Below are 22,534 nucleotides of genomic sequence, written 5' to 3'. Positions count from 1 at the left end.
CGGCAATCAGCCAGAAAACTGCAATGATGCAGCCCTAGTCGTTACCCAGGGTGGCATAAGAAAAAGGAGAAAAATAGAAGTGTTGTGTAAGTTGTGGCCCAAACTAGTTTTCTATTGCTTGTTTAGCCAAGCAATAGTCAGTCATTTAAAGTCATTTTCTTACTTTAATTATTTGCCTGCTGTGCAAGAATCACCACTGGTTGTCTGTTACGTCAATCTTTCAATCTTTCATCAAGTTTTTCCCCAACAGCATGTGTGTGTGTGTGTGTGTGTGTGTGTTGGGGGGGGCTACCTCTCAGCAGGTGTATGATCGTGTTTCCGAGGCTGAGGGTGACAGACTTGGTGCAGGTGACGCCGGTGCTGCCACACGGCACGTTCTCCGCCGTCACGCTGAACAAGCCGCTGTTTTCCCGGGCCAGCACGTACTGGCAGTCACCCAGGAACGAGTAGCAGCGGCCGTCAAATGTCACGTAGTGTGGATCTCCGGTGGCAACGCACACACCGGCACAGACGTTCTGGGTGCAGTGCCAGCGCCGCTCCTTACACACACTGCAGGGGGGAAAAAAAACAAAAAAAGAAAAACTTTGTTTGGTGGAGTTACAGGGTGGGGATGCCAACCCACAGCTGTGGATGTTACCATGTGTTGCAGTCTTTAGTGATGGTGTCATTGGCGTAATAGAGTTGACCATTATGGTGACATGGACACTCCTCTGGCGGAACACAGCGATCCTCCTGAAACATGTGGAGATGCAGAGTTAGGAGCACAGATCATGGTGCTCTGCTGCTGCCATGTCTCCAGGGCCATCCTACCATCTACATATGCTTTATTCATTACAAGTTTTTATTGTGTTAACTTCAGTAGCTTCATCTTTATTCAAATTTGCCTCAAGCTAAATTTGGACTATTCCATGTTAGGAGTTAATGGACGGATTACAGTAGTCTGCCTGAGTGAAGAGAAGACTTAGCAACTTGTTTATTCCATTCTGGTTCAAAGGAATAGAAATGATACATAAGAAGAAAAAAACTGATGTTTTCAGGTTGAAGTGGAGCCATATGCAGAGAGACAGAAACATCAAGTGGATGGCGAGGCGTTTAATTAAAAATAATGATGATGAGGCAAAACTTACAAGCAACCAGACGAACAAAACTAGGAACTGGGATAAAGAGGAACATAACAGATGGAGTTACAGAAGGAACCAGCGAGGAAAGAGAGGAGAAGAGGTGTTTTTACTGGGAGAGTGAATGCTGGAACAATGGACCTGGGCTAATTAGCTAATGGTTTGCAGGTGTGAGAGGAGAGAGAGAGAGAAAGTTGTACAATGGGGGCAAAGGAGAGTACACTGGAACTAGGAAATGAATTTACCTACAAAGAATGACTAAAAATACGAAACATGAGTAGCAACTAAGACAGTCCTGAACCAAAAGAAAACAGAAACAGGCTGATCTGAACCAAAATAAGAACAGATACCAAATCAGAACTGAAGAACCAAAAGCAAAACTAAAACACCCCGATACCCTGGCAGAAAATGTATTCCAGAACAAAACCAGCTTTAAAAACTTTCACCTGCTTTACTGTCTTATTCTGAACTATTTAACTGTGTTTTACTTGCTGAGTTTTTGCAATTCACCAAATGACTCCCTCTCTCAAAAACAAGCACATGTGAACATGTGTTTACATGTACATGGTCACATTTCCACAGGTAAATGTGTGTTTTATGAGTTTAAAAAAAAAACCCAAAAAAAACATAAGAAGTCCCAGTTCCAGTTTTCCTCCAGCCAAGTTGTGAATGGCACACAGGTGATCTTGTGAGGTGAAATTAATCGTTTTGTTCAGACATGCAATATCCTGAATGTGAGGAAAAAAGTGAAACTGCAATGATCCCTACAACATCCATCAAATAGAACACGGCGGTGGCAGCATCATACTGCTGGAATGGCCTTCTTTCATACTTTTGCAAGGGGATAGAGGAGCAGCTGCTTCTCTCTACCCCATTTAGCCCTCAGAAAGGGCTAATGTGAATTTTCACCTACTAGAGAGACAGTTCCCTGAGGACAGACGCAGCCAGACAGCGGCTCCCTGCAGCTGGACTGTGAGACGCTGGACACAGGCTGATGGCCAGGAGGCTCCAGACTAGAGCAGGTCAGGAGGCAGGAGCGTGGAGAGTAGACCAGAGAGCGGGGGCACTGTTGTACCTCCTCACAGAGCTCCTGGGTGCAGTTAAACACTCCCTGCTCACACACGCTGGAAAGCGAGGGAGAACAATGTTAGCTGCTCATGAAGGTTTTAAAGGTTATCTGAAAACTGTAACTCCTGCATGCGACACAGAAAGTTTTTTCCAGATAAACCTGCTGAGTGGACTGAAATACATTCCTGATCTTTCATGCTTGCTACATTTCTGTTCTCTCAGGCAGGTTTACAACACATCCATAAACGTCCATGCCAACAAAACGTGCTCAGCTTTTATCATAATCCTTTTGCTGCCTTTTGACTGTCGCTCGAGGCACTAAATGTATATGGTTTTGTTTATCTATATAATCATTAGCCATTTCGCAGTACAGTGCGTCAGCTCAACAGACAGATTGTTGTCGGCAGTAGAAAGACAATGTCGACTGCATATAAAGCTTAGAGTAGATATCAGATCAGGCGGCTCCGCTACAGGCTCTAAGAGGGCAGGTTGAGGAAACTGCATGCGGTGAGATGTGGTGAGGAAATGCAATGAAATCAACCTATCCTGGATCAGGGAACAGGATCATAGAGTGATTTCATCAGAGCTCTCTCACCACAGGGTCTCCTCTTCAGACAGAACGTGTCTTCATACTCTCTGAAAGAGAGCGATGCTATAATGGCAACATTTCACACATTTGCATAATTTCGTTTTACTTTTATCAACACATTAGTTTGAAAACATCTTTTCCGTGTCACATTCTAGTTTCATGTTTAATTCTAGTAACTTTGAGCAGCTAGATTTCCACACCTCATCTCCACCATCAGATGGTGAAAGCGGCACATATAAACTCAGCATATCAGAAAGTTGTTAATTTTCTGATATGCTCTTACATATCAGACATAGAACCACGTCAGACAGTGATCAGGCCATCTATAGTGTCTTGCTCTTTCTTTGATATATTGATATTGTTATTGAGCTAGTCTGCTATGTTTATTGGTCATCATACATAGGGTGCTAAATAATACCCGTATTAGATTTAATGTAAATATGATGTTCAACTAGAGTCACTTCATTTAATCCATTCAAATGGATTAAATGTACATTTAGCATTTATTCACTTTTGTAAAAAATTACACTAAATGATGGATCTGAGAATCAGAATGATTGATAAATGGCCCAATCGTTTCAGTTGACTGCAGGTTTGGGGACTATGATGACACTGGAATAAATATATTGTGTCTGGTGAACCATCCCTATGTTGATTTGGCCTTATTTTTCTTGGACCATGACTCTTTCCCAATAACCTTCGGTTTTCTGACGGTTTTCCAAAGCTCTACTAAAGATGTCCGGACCAATTGAAGAGAAAGAGAACCACAGTGTGAAAGATCTTACTTAACATCGAGCAGGAGGCACTTTTCCATAATTGTATCCTATGTGTAATAATGACAAACCTCCCTAGAGGATTTTTGCTGAGAAACTAAATCTTAGTATGATCTGACCAAAGCACATAATTCCACCTGAAGACCTAGTAGAGTTTTCAAACTCTGGAAACTCTATCTTTATGTGTTATTCATTTTCACAAAATAAATAAATAAATAAAACACAAGATAAGTAAATCTTGGAGAATTTGTGTGAATACCCTACAACATGTAAAGATTAAGCACTGTTGTTCTGGCTTAGACTTAAATTAAGAAATATCCGACTTGACATAATTTGTGTCATTTCCTTCACCTCTCTACATACCAAGTGTTGCAGCCTTTCTGGACCACAGTGCCTGCTGGATACACCTTGTCGCCTTCCATGCAGGGGCACAGAGAGACAGGCACACACTGGCCTTGCTGGTCCTGCACAAGTCCCCCTGGACACTGACAACCTGGAACACACACGCTGCGTCCCGATTCAGAGCTGAACTCGTCACAGCTCCAGCCCTGACGCTGGTCTGAGCAGGAGCCACCGCAGGCACGACCGCACTCCTGGTACGCCTGGCCCCCTGTGCACTGGACCGCTGGGTAGGAAGAGATCTACTGTTAACATACGTGCATCTGGGAGGCAAACAATTATTTTTAACAATGAGTGGGCAACTTAGTTAGAGGTACCAATTGTGTGTAATTTTGTCCAGACAAGTTGAACTGTAAATAAAAAAGTGATCTTTTATAAGAGGGCCGGGGACCATCTTACGGCAGAGTGTTTGGTTGCGCCACTGGACTGTGACGCCCTCCTGAGCGCAGTGTCGGCCGTAGGCAGTGAGGACGGTGCAGTGACATGATGTCCTCTGTGGAACACAACCACACACCTCCGACAGGCAGAGACGGAAATATGGCTCCCTGTCCACTACGTCATGACACACCTGCAGGGTAGAGGTGTGACGATTGTTTGATCAAGTAGAGAGAGGTAGGAAGACAAAACTCTTTTCGTACACACTTACCTGAAAGACTGGACTATGTATGACGGCACACACTGTTTGGGCGTAGATTCTGCTCTGGGTGTATGTGGAGCAGGGATCAGCTGGAGTTCCTCCAGGCAGGGTGCAGGGCTCACTTGTGAATTTCTCTGCGAAGGATAAAACATTGTTCTCCACATCTCCCTCTGGCGTGGTAAAGTCATCATGCTGGTTCCAAGTCAGAGTTCCACATAGACCACGCACCTTAAACACAACACGTGCATCCATTCACCACTGCTAAAGAACATTCACATAGAAATGACTGCGTACAAAGCAACTTGTTTCTTCAAGCAGGTAACCAAATAAGCATTCAGGACTCTGTTTTTCTAGAAGTGGACGTCTGAGAAAAGAACCACATGTGGTCTCAGTATCACCTTGTTGGCAAAACCAGGCTGTAGGCTGAGGAGGGTAAAGGATCCATCTAAGTACCATAGAAGTTGGGCTCCAAAGGTCTGGATGACGATGAATGAAGAGGAGGCCTTGCGCAACACCAGGTCTCCAGTCACCACAGGCATCATCTCCCGTTGGCCATTCAGAGTCACGGTGCCTAAAAAGAACAATACTGTCCTAAAGCAGAGATTTTGGGAGGCTCAGATAGTAGCAGTCCATTCTGTAGCTGATGGGTTACAGGTTCAAACCCCAGCTCCGTCTGTCAAAGACATTGTGTCCTCGAGTAAGACACATCACCCACCTTGCCAGTTGGTCAGAGGTGGGTCTGATTCATGGCAGCCTTGCTTCTGTCACACTGCCCCAAGCCAGCTGTGGCTACAATGTAGCTTACCACCATCAGCGTGTGAATGGATGACTTACTGAATATAGTGTGAAGAGCTTTCAGTTTCTCTGGACTTGATGAAATGCTTTACAAATACAGGCCATTTACTATGTGCATCTCCAAGTGAATGTGTGTTTACTTCAGGTACCTGTTTTCTCCAACAAGTAAAAAATATATGCTAGGATAATTGATCTATCTAAATTGTCCCTAAGTGTGTGTGAATGGTTGTGTTTCCCGGTAATGAACTGGCAACCTGCCACACTCTCCAAGCCGTCCGTACTCACCACTATTGGGTCTCTGCAATGGACTCTAATTATTGACCTGTTAATAGACACATCAATGCAAGGGGCAGTCACAAGGCTTTGGATGTGTAACTGGAAGCAAACCAAAGGCAAATAGACTTCTCACACACACATCAGAAGCATTTGTTTTCCATCTGACAGCAGGATTACTCATTTGGCCTCTCACACATTCCACAGAGAGAACAGATCCAAGAGAATGAGTTTTGTGAGCAAGAGGAGCAGAAACTGGCAAAGAACATTTGTTAGACTAGCATCAAATCTGAGAACAAATGTTTGTTTGGTGTGAAATATAGCTTGTTTAGTCAGTGATATTTGAGAATGAAACTATGTGAATGGTGAAAGTGAATGTGCCTAGATATGAAAAGACTAAATAAGAATCTACTCTGGCACAATTAGTAAAGTTCATCAGTGAAACATCTTATCACACCCCACAATTGTTGTGTGTTTCTCTATGGCTGCCTTATCCAGTGAACAAACAGTATTGAGTAAAGTTCTTTATCCAGCCCTATTTCTGCACATTTTCGTTCCAAGAAGCCAGATGTTCTGCTTATTTCCTAACATCAACTTGAACATTAGTTTCCTGTGTTGACTAACATCTAGTTTTACTACAGATAGTTGTTTCCCTTCCTTTTCAGTCTAGTCTGAAAGGATGAACATGTACCTTAATGTAGGAGCCATTGCAAAGAATTTTGTAAAGAACCATTGTCACATCAATACATTGTTTTTACTTGGTATTCCCACTTTAAAGATATTTTTAAAAATTAATAAGTACACACCAAATTTGACTGGAATATAAAACATTGAATAATTCTGTTATTCATATTTATTCCTTAGAGTTACTCAGTTAGTTGACATTTTCAACACCATGTCATATTTATGCCAACGCCTGACAACTTTTTAGCCAACTCACCAGTGTGTGTAACGGTGATTGTTGTGTGCAGAGCCGTCACTGTTATCTCCTTTAAACACCCCGTTTCTCCTCCCCCTGCCCCATCCCCAGCTGCACACTCTCCACAACGCACTGCCACCGCCAACTTCCTGTCCACAAAGTCCTGGACACAAAAATAGGAGCAGACAGCAGTCAGCATCCACCCAAACGTCTTAGCATGCATCACTATGTGCGCTGTCGTTTGTGTCTTACCTCCACAACGATGAAAGCACAGTCTCCACCAGGCAGTGCATACCGTTTTTTGTCGAATGTGGTCACCTGCAATGCCCCCATCAGGGTGCACTGGCCAGCACACTTCTCTCTTGTACACGCCCACTGACCTGCCCTGCACACACTGGGGGAATAGGGAGACATTATGGAGGATCAGAATGAAAAACATCCAAAAGGCTTCTTGGGATGCTGTTGCAGGACAAGTAGAGTCGCTTCTCACCAGGTGTTGCATCTCATCTGTATCCTGTCCCCAGGCTGGTAGATGTGCCTGCGGTGGAAACAGGGACAGTCTTCTCTGTTCAAGCAGAGACCCTGGTAAAGGTAGCGATCAGGAGGACACTCGCAGCCCCCCACACACTCCTCTCTGCACTGACCCACGGCTGCAGCAGGCCCTGGGGGGCGAGGTGTAGAGCAACTTGGAGGACAGGAGGACACGCAGTCTGAAAAGACCTGTCCGCTGGGGCAGACACGACCTGGTGGGACAAGGGACATTTTGAAAATAACACAGTCAAACCAAACTGCTGCTTTTGCATGACATAATGGAGGAGGATAATAACATTCACAGTTTTTGTCTCTAAGTCAAATATTAAAATCCTATATTTCTGCACCACATAGTGCTGCGGTCCTCCACATTATGATGACGTGTTGTTCAGCACACTCCCTGCTGTAGCTGGCCAGCGTGTCACACACTGCATCCTGCCTCTCTTTGGGTGGGAGGCTGCAGTACAGATACTGACAGGTGTCCATGTAGGCTCCTGGATCCACCTGTGAGTTAAAGACACAGCCTTTTGTCATTTAACTATAAACCACTATGGGTTGAATAAAATAGGTTCATAGTAGTCTATTAATTTCACCAAAACGTTTCTTCTAACTAGCCCCAGTGAGTGACCCAGACAGAGCAAAGGATTAGGGTATTAGGGTAGGTGTGGGCAATTCAGGTCCTCGAGGGTCAGTGACCTGCAACTCTTAGATGTCTCTCAGGTTCAACAAGCTTCAATCAAATAGTTGAATCATCTCCTAAGTGCAGTCAGGTTCTCCAGAGTCGTGCTAATGACCTCATTATTTGGGCCTCAGACCATGAGAACCCATTTTTAAAGTTTCCCTTGTACATGTACAAGGGATTTGTATCTACCACTACCCATTTAATATATTTGAAGAGTTTTGACATTATATATAGATTTATTAGACAAAAACTGATGGTTAAACACGTTTAAACATGTTTAAATAAGGTTAAACACGTTTATTTCTCTTAATCATGATGAGCATGTAGGATTGGAAATGTTGACAGCTTTTTAGAAGTAGAAGTTTTTAGGTGATCAACACCAACAACGAGTTTCCTCTCTATGGAGACCGATAGATTTTTTTTTTTTTTTTTGAACGTTTACGTCTGTTTCCAGGTTCTTTTAGGTAATGATCTAAAACAGTTGATCAGGTGATGAAAAAACTGTTTCAGGTTAGGATCCAGCAGCAACCAGGATAACAAAATACAAGATCTGTGTGAAGTGTGTATTGTTATTAAAGATAAATCTAAACTGGTTAAACACAACATCTCCAGGCCAAAGCTTTGTGAAACCTGGAGATTAGAAGTAGCTCACAACATTCTGATGAGTGTGTGTCTTCACTTCATTTCCTGAGTTTCTGACCTGGCTGTGGCAGTGTGTGAATGGTTTCTCCAGCAGCTGATGACACACTGCTTCTGCCCGCAGGCGTAGAGCGGGATCTCCTGTGACATCACAGCTGTGGCCGAGCTCAGCTGCGTCACTGCAGTCCTGATGGACCAATAACCAGCCTCAGTCAGTAAGGCCCCTCGTGTGAAGGGCATTTAGGCAACTACAGCTGTATTTGCACAACTTTAGAAGTTAACAAAAAGCATCATAATTTAGGAGAAACAGCCAAACACTAAACTGAAAAATGAAAGTGGTGAAGAAATTTCTCTCAAAAGAAATGTTTGAATCACAGAACCTCGTTGTGCTGGTCTGGAATTTTCCACGAGTTGCCAAAACTGGCAGCGTATGAAGAAACGGCTCCAGTCATCGTGGTGAAATCATCTGTGATCGTTTACACAGACAGCAAGTCAAACGTAGCTTAGAGAAACCAAACAACGTGGAAAGCTGCAGCACACCGTAGTGAACATGCATGTGGTTACTCTTACCATCAGCGTTGTTGTTAAAGACTCCACAGAGTCCCCTGGTGGTTCCCAGCTGCTCAGAGGTCACCGTCACATACACCGTGTTGACCATGTCGAACTTCACCCTGACCCCCACCCCACTCTCCACAAACACATAGTCCCCAAGCCAATAGACGCTCACTCCTGAAGGCACAGAGAAAAACCCTTTATGCAAGCAAAATGCATGACTTTTGATTAACAGTAAAAATTATTTTTTTTAAAAAGCATTTTCACAAATACCAATACTCAGGGTTGAATGGTGGGAAACCAGGCCAAGGAGAAGATGACCACATGATACAACACAGGGATTTTATAAAATATATCTCTTAGTGCAAATCAGGATAAACTTTAGATTTTATAAAGCTTGTTTTGGACATAAATGTTATCAAGCTGCACCAAAGGAAGCAGGTAACAGTCAAACTGACCAAGCGAGGACGCACAGAAAGAATAGAAATCAGTTAGCCTGTCATGACTCACAGCTGACCTGCATGAAGCAGGAGCAACAGGATGGAGTATTTAGAGAAACAAGTAGAACCACATACAAAGTAATAGACTGCTGTTTTTGGTTTTGACTGACTCTCTCAAAGTGCAGGTCTTGTAACTGTATGTCCATATCAATCAATGTTTGGATAGAGGTAAAAGGTCGAGAGGTCAGCTTCCATCTATTGTCCAGTGCAGCAGCTGACTACCATGGAAACTGAACGATTGGTGGTGCGGCCTGGTTAACTAGGGTGTCTCCTTCAACATTAACATACATGGCTGACGCTCCACCTCTCTCAACTTTTCTTTGACTCCAAAATCTTGAGAAAAACATCCCTTCATCAAAATGCTCTGGACGAGAGAGAAAACTAAATGACTTGCTTGTTGTTTATGGCAAGAGATGTTACAATGGTTTTAAGTATCTCATTACTTACATTTTCTCTTTCTATTTTGTCATGTTTCAAATGGCCAAAAAAAATGAAGTTTAGATAAAATAAGAGAAAATGATAAAACAGCCTTCAAGTGATAAATTCCCTTATTAAGAAGAAAGAGTCGTGTAAACCTGTTTGTAACTTCCCCATGTGATTAACCACAAAAAGTGAGATCGTGTTTACTAGCTGCACCTACAGTAGGCCTCACTGCGCCCAGGCCTGAAGAATAAAAACATTCATAGGTTGCCTGATAACCTAAAGTAGGCTAATCTTGAAAAGCAAGAGGCCATATCATGATCTAAATAAATGTAAGAGCCGATGAGACATAATGTCATTGACACACATTGTCCTGGAAAAGGTTTTGAAGCTGTTTTTACGGCTCTGGGACTCCAGTGAACCAATGAGTGCCATCATTAACAAATGAAGAAAACTGTTTTTGTGTGTGTGTGTGTGTGTGTGTGTGTGTGTGTGTGTGTGTGTGTGTGTGTGTGTGTGTGTGTGTGTGTGTGTGTGTGTGTGTGTGTGTGTGTGCCAAGAGAAAAGTGGAGCATTATTGGAGTTGCGTCCCAGTACATCTTATGTAAAACCTGGGCAGCATTTCAGAAAAAGAACCAAAACCTAAAATCAAACATGGTGGACGTAGTGTGAAGGTCTTCAACTGCATTGCTGCATGAGACCCTGGATGATTTACTGTGATCAATGGAACCACAAATTCTGCTCTCTGCCAAGGAATCCAGAATGTTGAGGAGAAATAAAAACCTTTGCAAATGCTGAGGTAATTCCCAGACTTAGATCTGATTGAGATACTATACTGTGACATGAAACAAGCCATTCATACCTGAACACAGTGGGGATGAATTCTACCTCAAAGAGTGAACCAGAATTCTTCCACAGTGGTTTAAAAGAGTTTTAATCGTTTTACTGCAAATGCTTGATGAGTTGTTACTGTAAATGGTGGCTGAACCAGTTATGAGGTTCAGGAGATTAGATTTTCCACATCGAGCCAGAAAATGATTGATTTTCTAATAATCGTCTTACCGTTTTGAAATAGTGGCTCCCCATTTGGAACAGGCAGGCTGTTCAGTGTTACATTTTTATGATGAATAGAAACCAAATCCAGACCCAGCATCATCCTCAACGCCTGAAATGATATTCGCACAGATATTTGATTATTTGTATGTCGTCCAAAGATGTGCTTTGTGCCAACATACAATACATCTTCTACCACAGGATGGGTTTCACAGGGAATGATCACCTTGTTACAGTTGCCTCTCTGGTCACAGATTGTACTGATGTAGACTGCCCAGGTGCCATCGGTAGACGAGGCCAGCAGGTACATACAGCTTCCCTGGAAGTGGAAGTGCTTCCTGTCAAAAGTGCGATAGTGGGCCCCTCCCCAGGACATGCATGTGGCCGAGCCCAGAGGAACCCTGGCGGTACCCAGCAGTCCACTCCGCACCAGAGGAGAAGACTGGGAGTCTAGAGGTGAGGTAGAGAAGCAGTGCATGTCAGACATCCTTCACATGGCTTGGTGACATTCCATTCCTGTAGTGTGTTTTCCCAGTGTAGCTGCTTCAGACCTGGCAGCAGAGTGTAGGTGCAAGTCAAACAGGTTTGGTCCGAGGCGTTCTTCCAGCTCAGTCCCCACAGGGTGTTGCAGCATTGCTGCATCGGCATGAGCGAGGAGTTATGAACTCCTGGGAATTTCTCACAGTTCCACGTGGAATAGCACTGACCACGCGCCCCAACACCTGAGAGGCAAAGGAGACGAAAGATGAACATGTAGCCCTTGTGGTCATTTTGACAGCAGATTTTACCCAACTTTTAACTGTTATTTTGTTTTTTTGTTCATTTGTTTAAATCTTAGCCCATTTTTATTGACTTCATTTACTGCTGTCATGGCTTCATGTAGAAGCAGGCCAGTGGGTTCTTCTCTTACCCTGAGAGCAGTGAGGTCCTCCCCATCCCTCACAGCAGGTCCTCTCTGTCTTATTCACGGCTTGGTTCTCCATCTCCGGCGGTCTGAGGACGAAAACATGTGCAAACTAAACCATAACATGCACAGGTTGTCTTCAGGTTTATATATACAAGGAAGAATTTCTTTCTACTTTGCATTTGTGTCACAAATAAATATTTTAGATCATCAAACTAATTTTTATATTAAAGATAAGCTTCATGAATAAAACAAAATAGTTTCCCCAGTGATGATAAGTGGTTGTGTCACCCTGGTGAACTAGACGTGTGTCATGCTGCATATTATAGAATCAACCTGAGACCAGGTAAATACAGGGTCAGTATCGCCAATACAGAGATACGGATACTGATACTCATAATGATACTGATACCAGTACCGATATTGATACCGATGCCACTAACTTCTGGCATTTGATGTTATTAATTTTGTATTCTGTTTAATGCTGCATTTTCGCAAAACCTTACAAAAACGAACAAAAAATAAATAAAAACATATTTGCTGAACAAAAAGTTATATTTGTAACAGAAAAATTCTGTCTGTATGAAAGAAAAACATGGCTTGCCAATCCAAAAATGTGGATTTGCCCTTCAATGGTCGGTAAAAATCATTTTATGATACATTGACACATGCAAAGACTTTTGTATATTTTGTTTGTGCCTGACTCAAATTAAACCATCATAATCTACTGCTTACCAAGTTCTTGCCTCATAAAGGAAACATGTCCAACCACTTAAACATTTTATTTTCACATGACATGAAGTTTTAAAGAACCTTCTCCTTGGCTTACTTGTACAGAAAGCAGGACGCCGTCTGTCCCTGCTGTTTGTAATATTGAGCGATTCCGTCGTCCCCTCCATGCACGGTGCGCATCCTGTCCACATCCAGCCTCCATCCCTGGGTGTTGTACTGGTACACGTCAGAGCAGCCCACTTCCAGCTGCAGCCGTGGGGACAGAACCAACTCCACTCTGTCTTCCACCACACGTTCACACCAGTGTCTGCAATGGCAGATAAAGGGTTAAAGCCAGGATTTCCAGATGTTTTAAAAAATGTTCTGCCTTTTAACCAAGAACGTTTTTTATGACTGGAATTGAGAGAGGCATCTCGAATGTTAAAGAATAACCATATAAAGGGAGTACCCTACTTATAATATATTTATTTATTATAAAAGCTTTTTTAAAAATTTGATTTTGGAATTTTTCTCAATAATCAGTAGAAAAGTCTTTTTTGACACCAAAGACATTATCAGACTGTAGGAATGCCCAACTGGGCAACATCAAGAGTCAATGTCCCTTCCAGCCAGAGGAAATATTTTTTTAACAAACATCTATAAGACTAAATTTTAAGGACATGTGAACAATTTTTATCTAAGCCATATCTTCAGTAAAATCTGTACAATTTTAATCCAGAAAAAGCAAAGCAAAAAGTTTCAGTCAGGAGAACTGAGAGTTCAAAAATCTGAATAAAAGCAAGAATTTTTATTATCTGTATTGTATTTTATTGATTCATTATTTGTATGTATTAATATTTTAAAGTGTTGCGAAAGAAAAACAAAAGTTGCAAAGTTTAATGACAATTAGCTGTTTTTCAGCTAAAGATTTAGAATACAAGTTGTTCAAATAGTTGGATGGTATTAAGTTACTAATTTGTTTTTGTAAAATTACGTAACCTTTTGTAAAACTCATTTCTCACTTGAGAATATTGGTTAAAATGTTTGTTGATGTTTGTGGTTCAGGAAGCTGGAGCTCTTCTGGAACTCACCCAGCTCCCACCACCAGCTGCAGACCCAGCAGAACCACAAGGCCTGGTTCCAAGTTCATCTTCACAATGTTTGACTTTTACAGCTCCTATGGAAAGACGACACGTTTTCATGTTCCATTGTTACATTCTTAGACTGAAATCCTGTTATAAACTTCACAGCATTAATCGTCTCCCCGAGATAAGAGACAAAAACAAATTCGCAGGCAGTTCAAGACATAAAACCATAAAATTCAAAGAGGTTTACAGCCTCGTGAAGAGTTGTAGGCAGGTCAATTCATTTTATACAGAGACAGAATACATAACACCAACTAAGGCAATAAAACAGTTCATGTCTTCATACGTTAATAAAAAGGAACACTCACCTAAAAGAACAAGTGTGGGATAATATTTAAGTCCACCCCTCCCAAAAAAGCTGTCAGTGTGTCTGTTGTTTTTCTTTTCCTTACTCTTCCTGGTTTGAGAGTAATAAAAACTTAGAGAAACGAGATGTGGCCGAGCTGAACTCGTGGGGGTTTTGAGTGTGGAGGTGACCCATGGGACGTACAGAGGCATTTCAGCCAGCTGCCATTGGACGCGAGGGTCGGGGTAACAGCTGGGAACTCAGGTATTGGACACTGAACCTGTGACCTAAGCGCCTCTGATTTAACACCAACCAACACTACGGGGGGTGCCGATGTTAGCGTGGCTGCGGAGCCTCAGCTGCAGAGCAAAGAGATGTTTGTCTGAGCTTAATCGCGTAAAGAAAGGTGTTTCTTGAAGGACGATGGGGTCGTTTATTCAGTCAAACGTGGCAGCAGACATGAGGGTGCAAAGCTTTCAGAATCAGCAGTATCCTCAGTATGACCTCCTGATGGGAGTGAAAGGAGACTCAAGCCCAGCTGTGACCAGAGTAACGAAAGAAAAGAGAAGCTGCGGTAATGATGTTACCTGGAGGTTCTGTCACGGAGCTGGCAGATTGTGTACATGTACGCTAATCTCACTGCTAGACAGCAGCAGTCGGTACATTGATAAAGATAATGAGCTGAGTCAGTGTGTGTTCTTCAGCATTGATTCTGATGAGACACTGAGGACAAACCAGACGTGCAAACTCAGCTCCGGCCCTCAGGGACCACTGCCCTGAGAGTTTTAGGTGTTTTCCTCTTGCCACACACTTGGGGGGAATCAGTGTGTGATTAACTGGCTTCTATTAGCATCTAGGCACCAGAACAATGGACCCTCTGACCACTAAGATGGACTGAGTGGAGGTTTGAACTGGCAACCAATGGTAAATCTGCTCTATTCATCATTTTAATGCTCCATTTCAATTTCAGAAGACATTTTTAGATGTCTAAAAGCTTTCAGATGCCTCCATGTGCCATGTGATTGGCTGAGTAACTTTTTTAAGAAGCAGTTGAGTCAGTGTACCTGACGAATTGGTTTCATGCATCACAGAATGAAAAATGGAAATGTTGGAGGTCTCAGTTATGTGGGAAAAAATACAAACAGCTAGAGACAAAGTACAGTGTATCTGCTGGTGTTCACTTGTTCTGAACAATTCCTTTATCATATCTGCAGATAAAAATCTTTAATGGTTAACTTAAATTTGCTTTTTTTTTTTTTTTTTACTGGAGGCTCATAAAATGGAGGTAATGGGCCAAGGTTCAGTAACCACAGTTTGCCCCTGGGCCAGACGGACCATTCATGATACAACTACATTAAAAAAGTTGCAGGAACATTGCTGTCACGTCTTATTGGAATGCGTCATGAATCATACGTTAAAGGAAAATTAACCCCATCTTTAAGAACCTCACTAAATCACATATATATAATATATATCACATATATTAAAACCAGGTCAATTTCAATCTCAAAGAGAATTATACCACCTAAAATCTTTAATAATATGTGATACCTGTCTAAAGCCATGACCAGATGAATAGAAAAAAAAATTTCACACATCCAACACTCAGAAATCAAAATGGCTTTGTACAGGTTGAGAAGTTTCACTAGTTTTATCTGTTCATGGAATCTCTAAGTGAACCTCTCTTTAGAAAACAATGAACAAGTATCAATGGATACCTCTAGAGCCACATTACAAAAGTGTAGGCATGGGTTAAAAAGAATTTGGAAAGGGAAATGAGAATATATAATAGATTATATATCCAAATACCCTTACCTTTTTTTACTTAAGTGTTTATCTAACCTATTTGCTACATATGTAAATCTTACATTATTTACACACTTACCTTCTGGGAAATTCTAGCCTGGTGACCTGGATGCACACACAATGGATCATGGACAATTGCTTATTTGTCTATGAAAATCCAGACATAACTGGACTTTCTAAAACATGTAAGTGTTCTTTGTTTCTTGTTATTTGAGTCTGGTTTGTAGGTCTGCTGAGGATTGTGATGTGTCAGCATGATGCTGCATGCTGAGTGTTGTTTTTGTTCTTGTTATTGTTTGTCATAAGTGATCAAAATAAAAACAGAGGAAAAAAGGGTATAAAGGATTGCTCTAATTAAAAATGTGCTATTTAGTTTTATATAGAACTGGCTTTAAATGCACACAAGCACATTTCTTTTTTGAAGGATCTTCCAACACTGCAGATAAGCACATAGAGGACATGTTTGTTTTTAAAACACATGTAGTCTGAGAAACTCAAGGTGTTACTGTTGCTTCAGCCGTCTTATCTTACGGTTTTATTGAAAGCAATTTGAGTGAAATATTACTGATCTGCTTAGGGACACATGTTTCCCCAAGCAGAACAACAATTAATTTCCATTTGGGAATAAAAAAGTATTCTCGAATTGATTTATAACTGAATTATGTTACTTTTTTTTCATATGGTGCCTTTTGGACGCTTACTAAGTATTTCGTCATATTTTACAACCACCTGCAAACCAATCACTTGAAGTCTCGGCCAAGTAGGGCAATAGACAGACAATCAACAGCACAGCTTCGCTTCTCAACTGTACCACAGACGTCCGAACGGCTGCTGAACCTGGACGACTGGACAAACCTGTCCTAAAGCATTTGAGGGACAACTGCAGGTAATATAATTTCTTTTAACACTGCATGGGTCATGTTTCCACATCTGCATGTCAAAGGTACATGAAGGCTATTGTATGAGCACATCCTGAGACCAAAGCTGCTAAGAATGGGGGTTTTGCACCTTGAAAACTGAGAAAAAAACATATAGACTTAATAGTAGAGTGCAGTAAGAAGTTGCCCTGCTGCTGTTTGCGGTTAACAGACAGGACAAAGTTGGCCTTGACTTCTTTATTGCTCTGGCTGATATGTACTATTTGTGTTCTGTTAGAGGGACAGATTGAGACTGATAGCAGTAAAACCAGATAAAATAATGGTGTAAGGTTTATGCTAATTCTGAAATGAAGTAAATAAATTAGGCAGTTAGCAATTTAGGCAATAATTATGATCTGATCTGAATGTGAGTGACAATAAATCTGCTACAATTAAACTTTTGAGTATGCCAAGATATTTATGAATTCAGGAAGTCATTTTCTTATTGTATTTCAGCCATGAAGGCTCTCTGTATGCTGCATCTGGCCTGTTTGATTGGCTTCAGTGCTGCCAGAACCAGAGAGTGGGCTCACCACGGTGCCCCAATGTTTGCTGACCTCACTGTGCAGGAGATGAAAGCCGTCCGATCCTACCTGCACGGCATTCCAGAGATGAAACTGACAGATGCTCGAAGTAAAACTATGGAGAGGAACAGTATCCTACTGATGGAACTCCACTTGCCAAAGAAACATGAGGCCCTGAGAGCACTGGACCGCGGTCAGGCCAGACCCCCCCGCCAAGCTCGAGTGATCATCCAGTTTGGGAACCAGACCACACCGAACATCACAGAGTACATTGTGGGACCGCTTCCGTCCCCAAAGTCTCACGAAGTCAGAACCTTCAAGGGAAAGAAACCGGTCCAATTCGAGTCCAGGCCGATCACCATTGTAGAGTATGACCACATTGAAAACCTCCTGAAGAGGATTGCAACTCAAGCTTACAAGCTTCTTTTTGAGACAACAGGAGGCTTTTCTTACACAAATTGTTCCAACCGCTGCCTGACGTTCTCAGACATCGCTCCCCGAGGCCTTGATCCAGGTGAAAGAAGGTCATGGATCATGCTGCAGAAGTTTGTAGAAGGTTATTTCATTCATCCAATTGGATTTGAAGTATTGGTCAACCATCGGGATCTAGATCCAGAAAAGTGGACGGTTGAGAAGATCTGGTACAACAGTATGTATTTTGACAGTGTCGAGGAGCTGATAGAGAAGTATGAATCGGGAGAAGTGGAGAAGCTGAAACTGCCGGATCACAACGATGAAGACCTTTACTCTACTTACATACCTCGAGGTCATAGTAACACACCAACTAATATTCATGGGCCAAAGCTTGTTGAACCCCAGGGACATCGCTACTCTATAGATCGTAACTTTGTTGAGTACGCTGGGTGGTCCTTCGCCTACAGAGTTCGCTCATCGGCTGGCCTTCAAGTCTTTGACCTTCGCTTTAATGGAGAGAGGATCGCTTATGAGATCAGTCTTCAGGAAGCCATAGCCTTCTACGCTGGGGATACTCCTGCTGCCATGCAAACAAAGTACATCGACGCAGGCTGGGCAATGGGAACCTCAACTTACGAACTGGCACCTGGAATCGACTGCCCAGAGATCGCCTCCTTTGTCGACCTTTACCACTACTTTGACACAGACAAACCCACGCGCCACAAAAATGCTCTGTGTATTTTTGAGATGACCACTGCCATGCCCCTACGGAGGCATTTTGACTCCAACTTTCAAGGAGGATACAACTTCTTTGGAGGTCTGGAGAACACTGTGCTGGTGTTGCGAACAACTTCAACAGTTTACAACTATGATTACATCTGGGACTTCCTGTTTTACCCCAATGGAGTGATGGAGGTAAAAGTCAGTGCTACCGGATACATCCATGCCACTTTCTTCACACCTAATGGACTTCACTATGGCACAAAAGTGTACGACTACGTGCTGGGCAACCTGCACACTCACCTCATCCACTACAAAGTGGACCTTGATATTGCTGGTGAGTATTATGAAGCAATCACCAAGTGCCTTGATCCAAGTCCACAATGAATGTAGCCAAATTCGACATTAAGAGACAAATCAGCCGAATGGCTAGCTATCGGAGTCTACGGATCATTCTGAAATTGTAGGCCCACATTGAAAAAATATCTCTTCTACTCAGCATAATTTGTCTCAAACACAATACATTGTTCTCAACAAGTCATTGCAAAAACAATAATGTTTTCAAACTGCACAAAATTTGGATAACTTTTCACCAAGGTGTTATGCAGATCATGGTAGAATAATGGTGCTATTTGGTATTTTCCAATAAATCTCAAGTTTTCTCACTTGGTAATTGTCACCCCCAAAACACTTATGGAAGTCATTGGCTCCATGAGGACACCAATGTCCTTATGACATTGAGGGGATTTTAAAGGTAATAAATCCAGTTGTGAAAATAGAACTCCTAAGTGCCTGAACCCAACATAGTTATGGCTTATTACATACAGCTCATCAGCATCAAACCATGAAGGACTCCAGAAGTCTCCAGAGTCTTTCTGAGCCATTGTTTAATGAAAATGAAGCCTTTCACTGCAAGGATTAAATCAGTTGTTGAACATTATAAGTGTTTTTTAAGTGAAAACTTGATTCTATTCGGTTATATGAGGTAATTTTCCTGATTTTGATTCCTAATGGTCACATAAAATACAAAATGTTATCAACAGACACCATATCCTGACACACAAAACTTTCTCAAACTTCTTGTGTTTTCTGGTATGCAGGTCGAGATAACAGCTTTGAAACGATAGACCTGAAGTATGTGAACTTCACCAATCCGTGGAGCCCAAATCACTTCATCGTCCAGTCCAAACTTCACAGGACGGAGCACAAGACGGAGCGATCGGCTGCATTCCGCTTTGGCAAAAAGTTCCCTCGCTATGTGCACTTTTACAACCCCAGTGAGAAAAACAAGTGGGGCCACCAGAAGGGTTATCGAATTCAGTTTAATTCCCATGCACACAGTGTCCTTCCTAAAGGCTGGAGAGAGGAAGTTGGCATCAGTTGGTCAAGGTAAATCAAATTCTTCATCACATTGTTCTCAAAGCATCGGCATCATGTTGAAGCACTCAACCCCCATGAGAAGTGTTGTTATTCCTGATATAACAGACGGAGTATCTCAAAACTACATTTGCCACCTTTTGCTATAGTCTATTACTACAAGGCCATAATAGATGACAAAGTAGCACATAAAAGCAATGAACAGTAAAATATCTGGCACCAGTAACTGGTCTATGAAGTATAGTTTATTCCTGTGTGCAGATTTATGACCTAAAGCATCTGGAAAAAACAAATAAAACATATCTGATATGCTTCTTGTATTTTAAGCAGATATGTTTGTCTTTCTTGTTACTCAACTTTTGTTCTGCACTGCAATTTCTCTGGCATTTCATAACAGGGTCTTTAATTCCAGGAAAGGGTGTGATAGAATATATCTGAAGTTGTGAACTTGTAATTGTCTAAAACTTTGGTTGCCCTGGTTGGTAACTAACGTTAATCAGCCCATTCCTGCTTATTTCTTCCATATATAGAAGAAATATATAGAAGATATGTATCTTGGATAATCTCTCCCCAGATATCCTCTGGCTGTGACGCGCCACAGGGACAGTGAAGCCACCAGCAGCAGTATCTTCACTCAGAACGACCCCTGGGAGCCTGCAGTGTCCTTTGAGGACTATATCCGCAACAATGAAAACATAGTCAACCAGGTAATGGACTTTCTGTTCCTCTTCAAAATGATTCTGCTCCCATGATGCATTCAACGCTGTGGAAACATGAAGATGTTCTTTAAAGGCAGAGTCTTGTTCTTCTTGAGATGTGGTTTCAGTGTTTCTGCTCTGTTACATCCTAAGCTTTCAAAGCCATGACATCATACCCACATCTTGTCTTTTTTAAATTGCTTAAAATCAGTTATCTTAGTTATAACAAAAGAGCAAAAATTTCTCAAGAACAATATCTTTTTTTGTTAAGAAATTAGCAAATGGAAATAGTCTTGGCTATTAGGAAAAAATCTTGCATTTTCTCCATTGTGTGTAGGATCTGGTTGCCTGGGTTACGGTGGGCTTCCTACATGTACCTCATTCAGAAGACATCCCCAACACGGCGACACCCGGCAACGCGGTGGGCTTCTTCCTCCGACCCTTCAACTTCTTCAATGAAGATCCCTCTCTAGCATCCAAAAGCACCGTCATCGTCCGGCCGGGGCAGGACGGCAAACCTAAAGTTCAGAGGTGGACACCGGAGGTCGTAGGTCACTGTGTGACAGACAAGCCATTTTTTTACAACGGAACCTACGCTGGAGTTTAGAAGCAAAGAGTGTCACACTGTACACCATGTTTGTCGATGCTGAAGGAAAAACACAGGAATCAGAATTATGATGCTGTATGAGCAGGAAAGCATGCAGCTGAGATTATGGACATTCTCAGTCCATAATCCCTGAGAATGTGACAACTCTTTAGACGTGTTTAATTTCCTTTCTGTTTTCTTTTTAAATTTTTTTTGTTTTACATTTTTGACTAAATGTTTTTCAAAAGGAAAACTTAATCAACGACACCTCATGTTGTGTAAATTTGTAGACAGATAGAACACTGCATGTTGAATTTAATCTACACCTTCTTTGTATGTTTTTCAGGTTCTTTATTTTACCATTGAATTTAATGAGTAGTGTGTTAGGCAGGTTCTGTAATGCAGCTACTGTTAGGCTGTAGGGTACACACATGATGGTATAAGAAGCTAAAAGATACTATGAGTCAACATTTGGGAACCGTTCTAATCCCACATTGGGTCTCCATGGATGAGCTTTAGCAACAGTGAGCATCCAGGATTCAGGATCCTCCACATCCGCCCTGCCTGGTGTAAGACTGCTGCCCCTTCCACCCCCTCCATTTGTGGGGGTGGAGGGCAGGGAGGACACCCTGCCTGCCCCCATGCCAGGAATGTTTTCACTGGAGACACATCAGGGCTTGAAAAGCAAACAGTGCGATTCCGGATGCTTCCAAGCAAACACATCAGGATGCCACCTGGTTGTGCTGTTGCCCCTGGAAACCAAGGTTTTACTGTGCACATACAGCAGCTCTGCCCCTCATGTATGCATGTATTCCTAACGTTGTACTCTCATGACAAATCAAACTGTCTTCATCTAATTGCATATTAAACAACTGAACTACCTTGTATATGATTTCAAGGCAAATGTTGGTCTTTTTTGCTGATATTTTATACTTCAGAACACAGATCCAATTGGTTGGGCTAGAATGGATTTTGTTGCAGCCAGCTGGATTGTGAGAATAGTAAACATCTTGTGCTTTGGAATAAAAGAATCTTCCCAACAGCTTCTCAGTCAAACAACCTTTTTTTTATTTTTTATAAGTGTGTGCTGATGTTTTACAGTGTGCGCCGTAAAAGAGGGAACAGTCAGAGAGAGCTGTCTGGACTGCACCAGAACAAGGGCTATAGAGGTGACACGGGTAACAGTCATTCCAAACGATATCCCCACGGCAACGGTGATGTTGATGTCAGAAAAAATGTCGTAAAAATCTGGACTGCAGGGTTTTCTCTATTGATTCAGCCTGAGGGTGAGATTTTTTCATCTCCGTGGGGCGTTTTGGTGACTCCGTTATTATACAGGCCATCACTAAATAGAAATCTCGTTAACATTGTTTTTATTTCAAAATCTGATTAGATTTCTCTTTATTTGAGTACTTACATAGTGTATTTTTTCTCACTTCAAACCACATACACAAGCACCAGACATTAGAAAAATAAATGTGACAAATGCATTTAGTAT

At 42.0% G+C, this 22,534-nt stretch overlaps 2 protein-coding genes across 3 annotated transcripts in view; one reads left to right on the top strand and one right to left on the bottom strand.

Annotated features, from left to right (window-relative positions):
- The window catches only part of sspo (SCO-spondin), an 83,517-nt gene extending 70,347 nt beyond the window's left edge, over positions 1–13,170 (bottom strand). The window contains exons 1-20 of the mRNA XM_028005826.1: positions 13,145–13,170; positions 12,682–12,891; positions 11,859–11,941; positions 11,500–11,670; positions 11,175–11,398; positions 10,958–11,060; positions 8,994–9,152; positions 8,804–8,889; positions 8,485–8,610; positions 7,450–7,606; positions 7,062–7,314; positions 6,824–6,965; positions 6,593–6,734; positions 4,983–5,155; positions 4,594–4,812; positions 4,347–4,515; positions 3,912–4,173; positions 2,032–2,242; positions 638–732; positions 293–549 (exon numbers count right to left, since the gene is read on the bottom strand). Coding sequence (XP_027861627.1) covers positions 293–549; positions 638–732; positions 2,032–2,242; positions 3,912–4,173; positions 4,347–4,515; positions 4,594–4,812; positions 4,983–5,155; positions 6,593–6,734; positions 6,824–6,965; positions 7,062–7,314; positions 7,450–7,606; positions 8,485–8,610; positions 8,804–8,889; positions 8,994–9,152; positions 10,958–11,060; positions 11,175–11,398; positions 11,500–11,670; positions 11,859–11,941; positions 12,682–12,891; positions 13,145–13,170 — 3,268 coding nt within the window. The remainder of the gene's footprint in view (positions 1–292; positions 550–637; positions 733–2,031; positions 2,243–3,911; positions 4,174–4,346; positions 4,516–4,593; positions 4,813–4,982; positions 5,156–6,592; positions 6,735–6,823; positions 6,966–7,061; positions 7,315–7,449; positions 7,607–8,484; positions 8,611–8,803; positions 8,890–8,993; positions 9,153–10,957; positions 11,061–11,174; positions 11,399–11,499; positions 11,671–11,858; positions 11,942–12,681; positions 12,892–13,144) is intronic.
- A 3,385-nt stretch (positions 13,171–16,555) lies between these two features.
- aoc1 (amine oxidase copper containing 1) lies at positions 16,556–22,080 on the top strand. Of its 2 annotated transcripts, none has more exons than XM_028004269.1 (5): positions 16,556–16,686; positions 17,174–18,712; positions 19,476–19,764; positions 20,327–20,459; positions 20,788–22,080. In XM_028004269.1, exons 2-5 carry the CDS (start codon positions 17,176–17,178, stop codon positions 21,055–21,057), a joined length of 2,229 nt encoding a protein of 742 aa, XP_027860070.1. In that variant the 5' UTR covers positions 16,556–16,686; positions 17,174–17,175; the 3' UTR covers positions 21,058–22,080. The 2 variants fall into 2 exon arrangements, with proteins under 2 accessions (XP_027860070.1, XP_027860069.1); XM_028004268.1 differs by having other exon boundaries at positions 16,680–16,743.
- Positions 22,081–22,534: the final 454 nt, after the last annotated feature.

The sequence above is a fragment of the Xiphophorus couchianus genome, chromosome 21 (genome assembly GCF_001444195.1).
Source record: "Xiphophorus couchianus chromosome 21, X_couchianus-1.0, whole genome shotgun sequence".
NCBI classification, from domain to species: Eukaryota; Metazoa; Chordata; class Actinopteri; order Cyprinodontiformes; family Poeciliidae; genus Xiphophorus; species Xiphophorus couchianus.
Note: the sequence above shows the minus strand (reverse complement) of the source record. Positions and strands in the feature narration are given on the sequence as shown.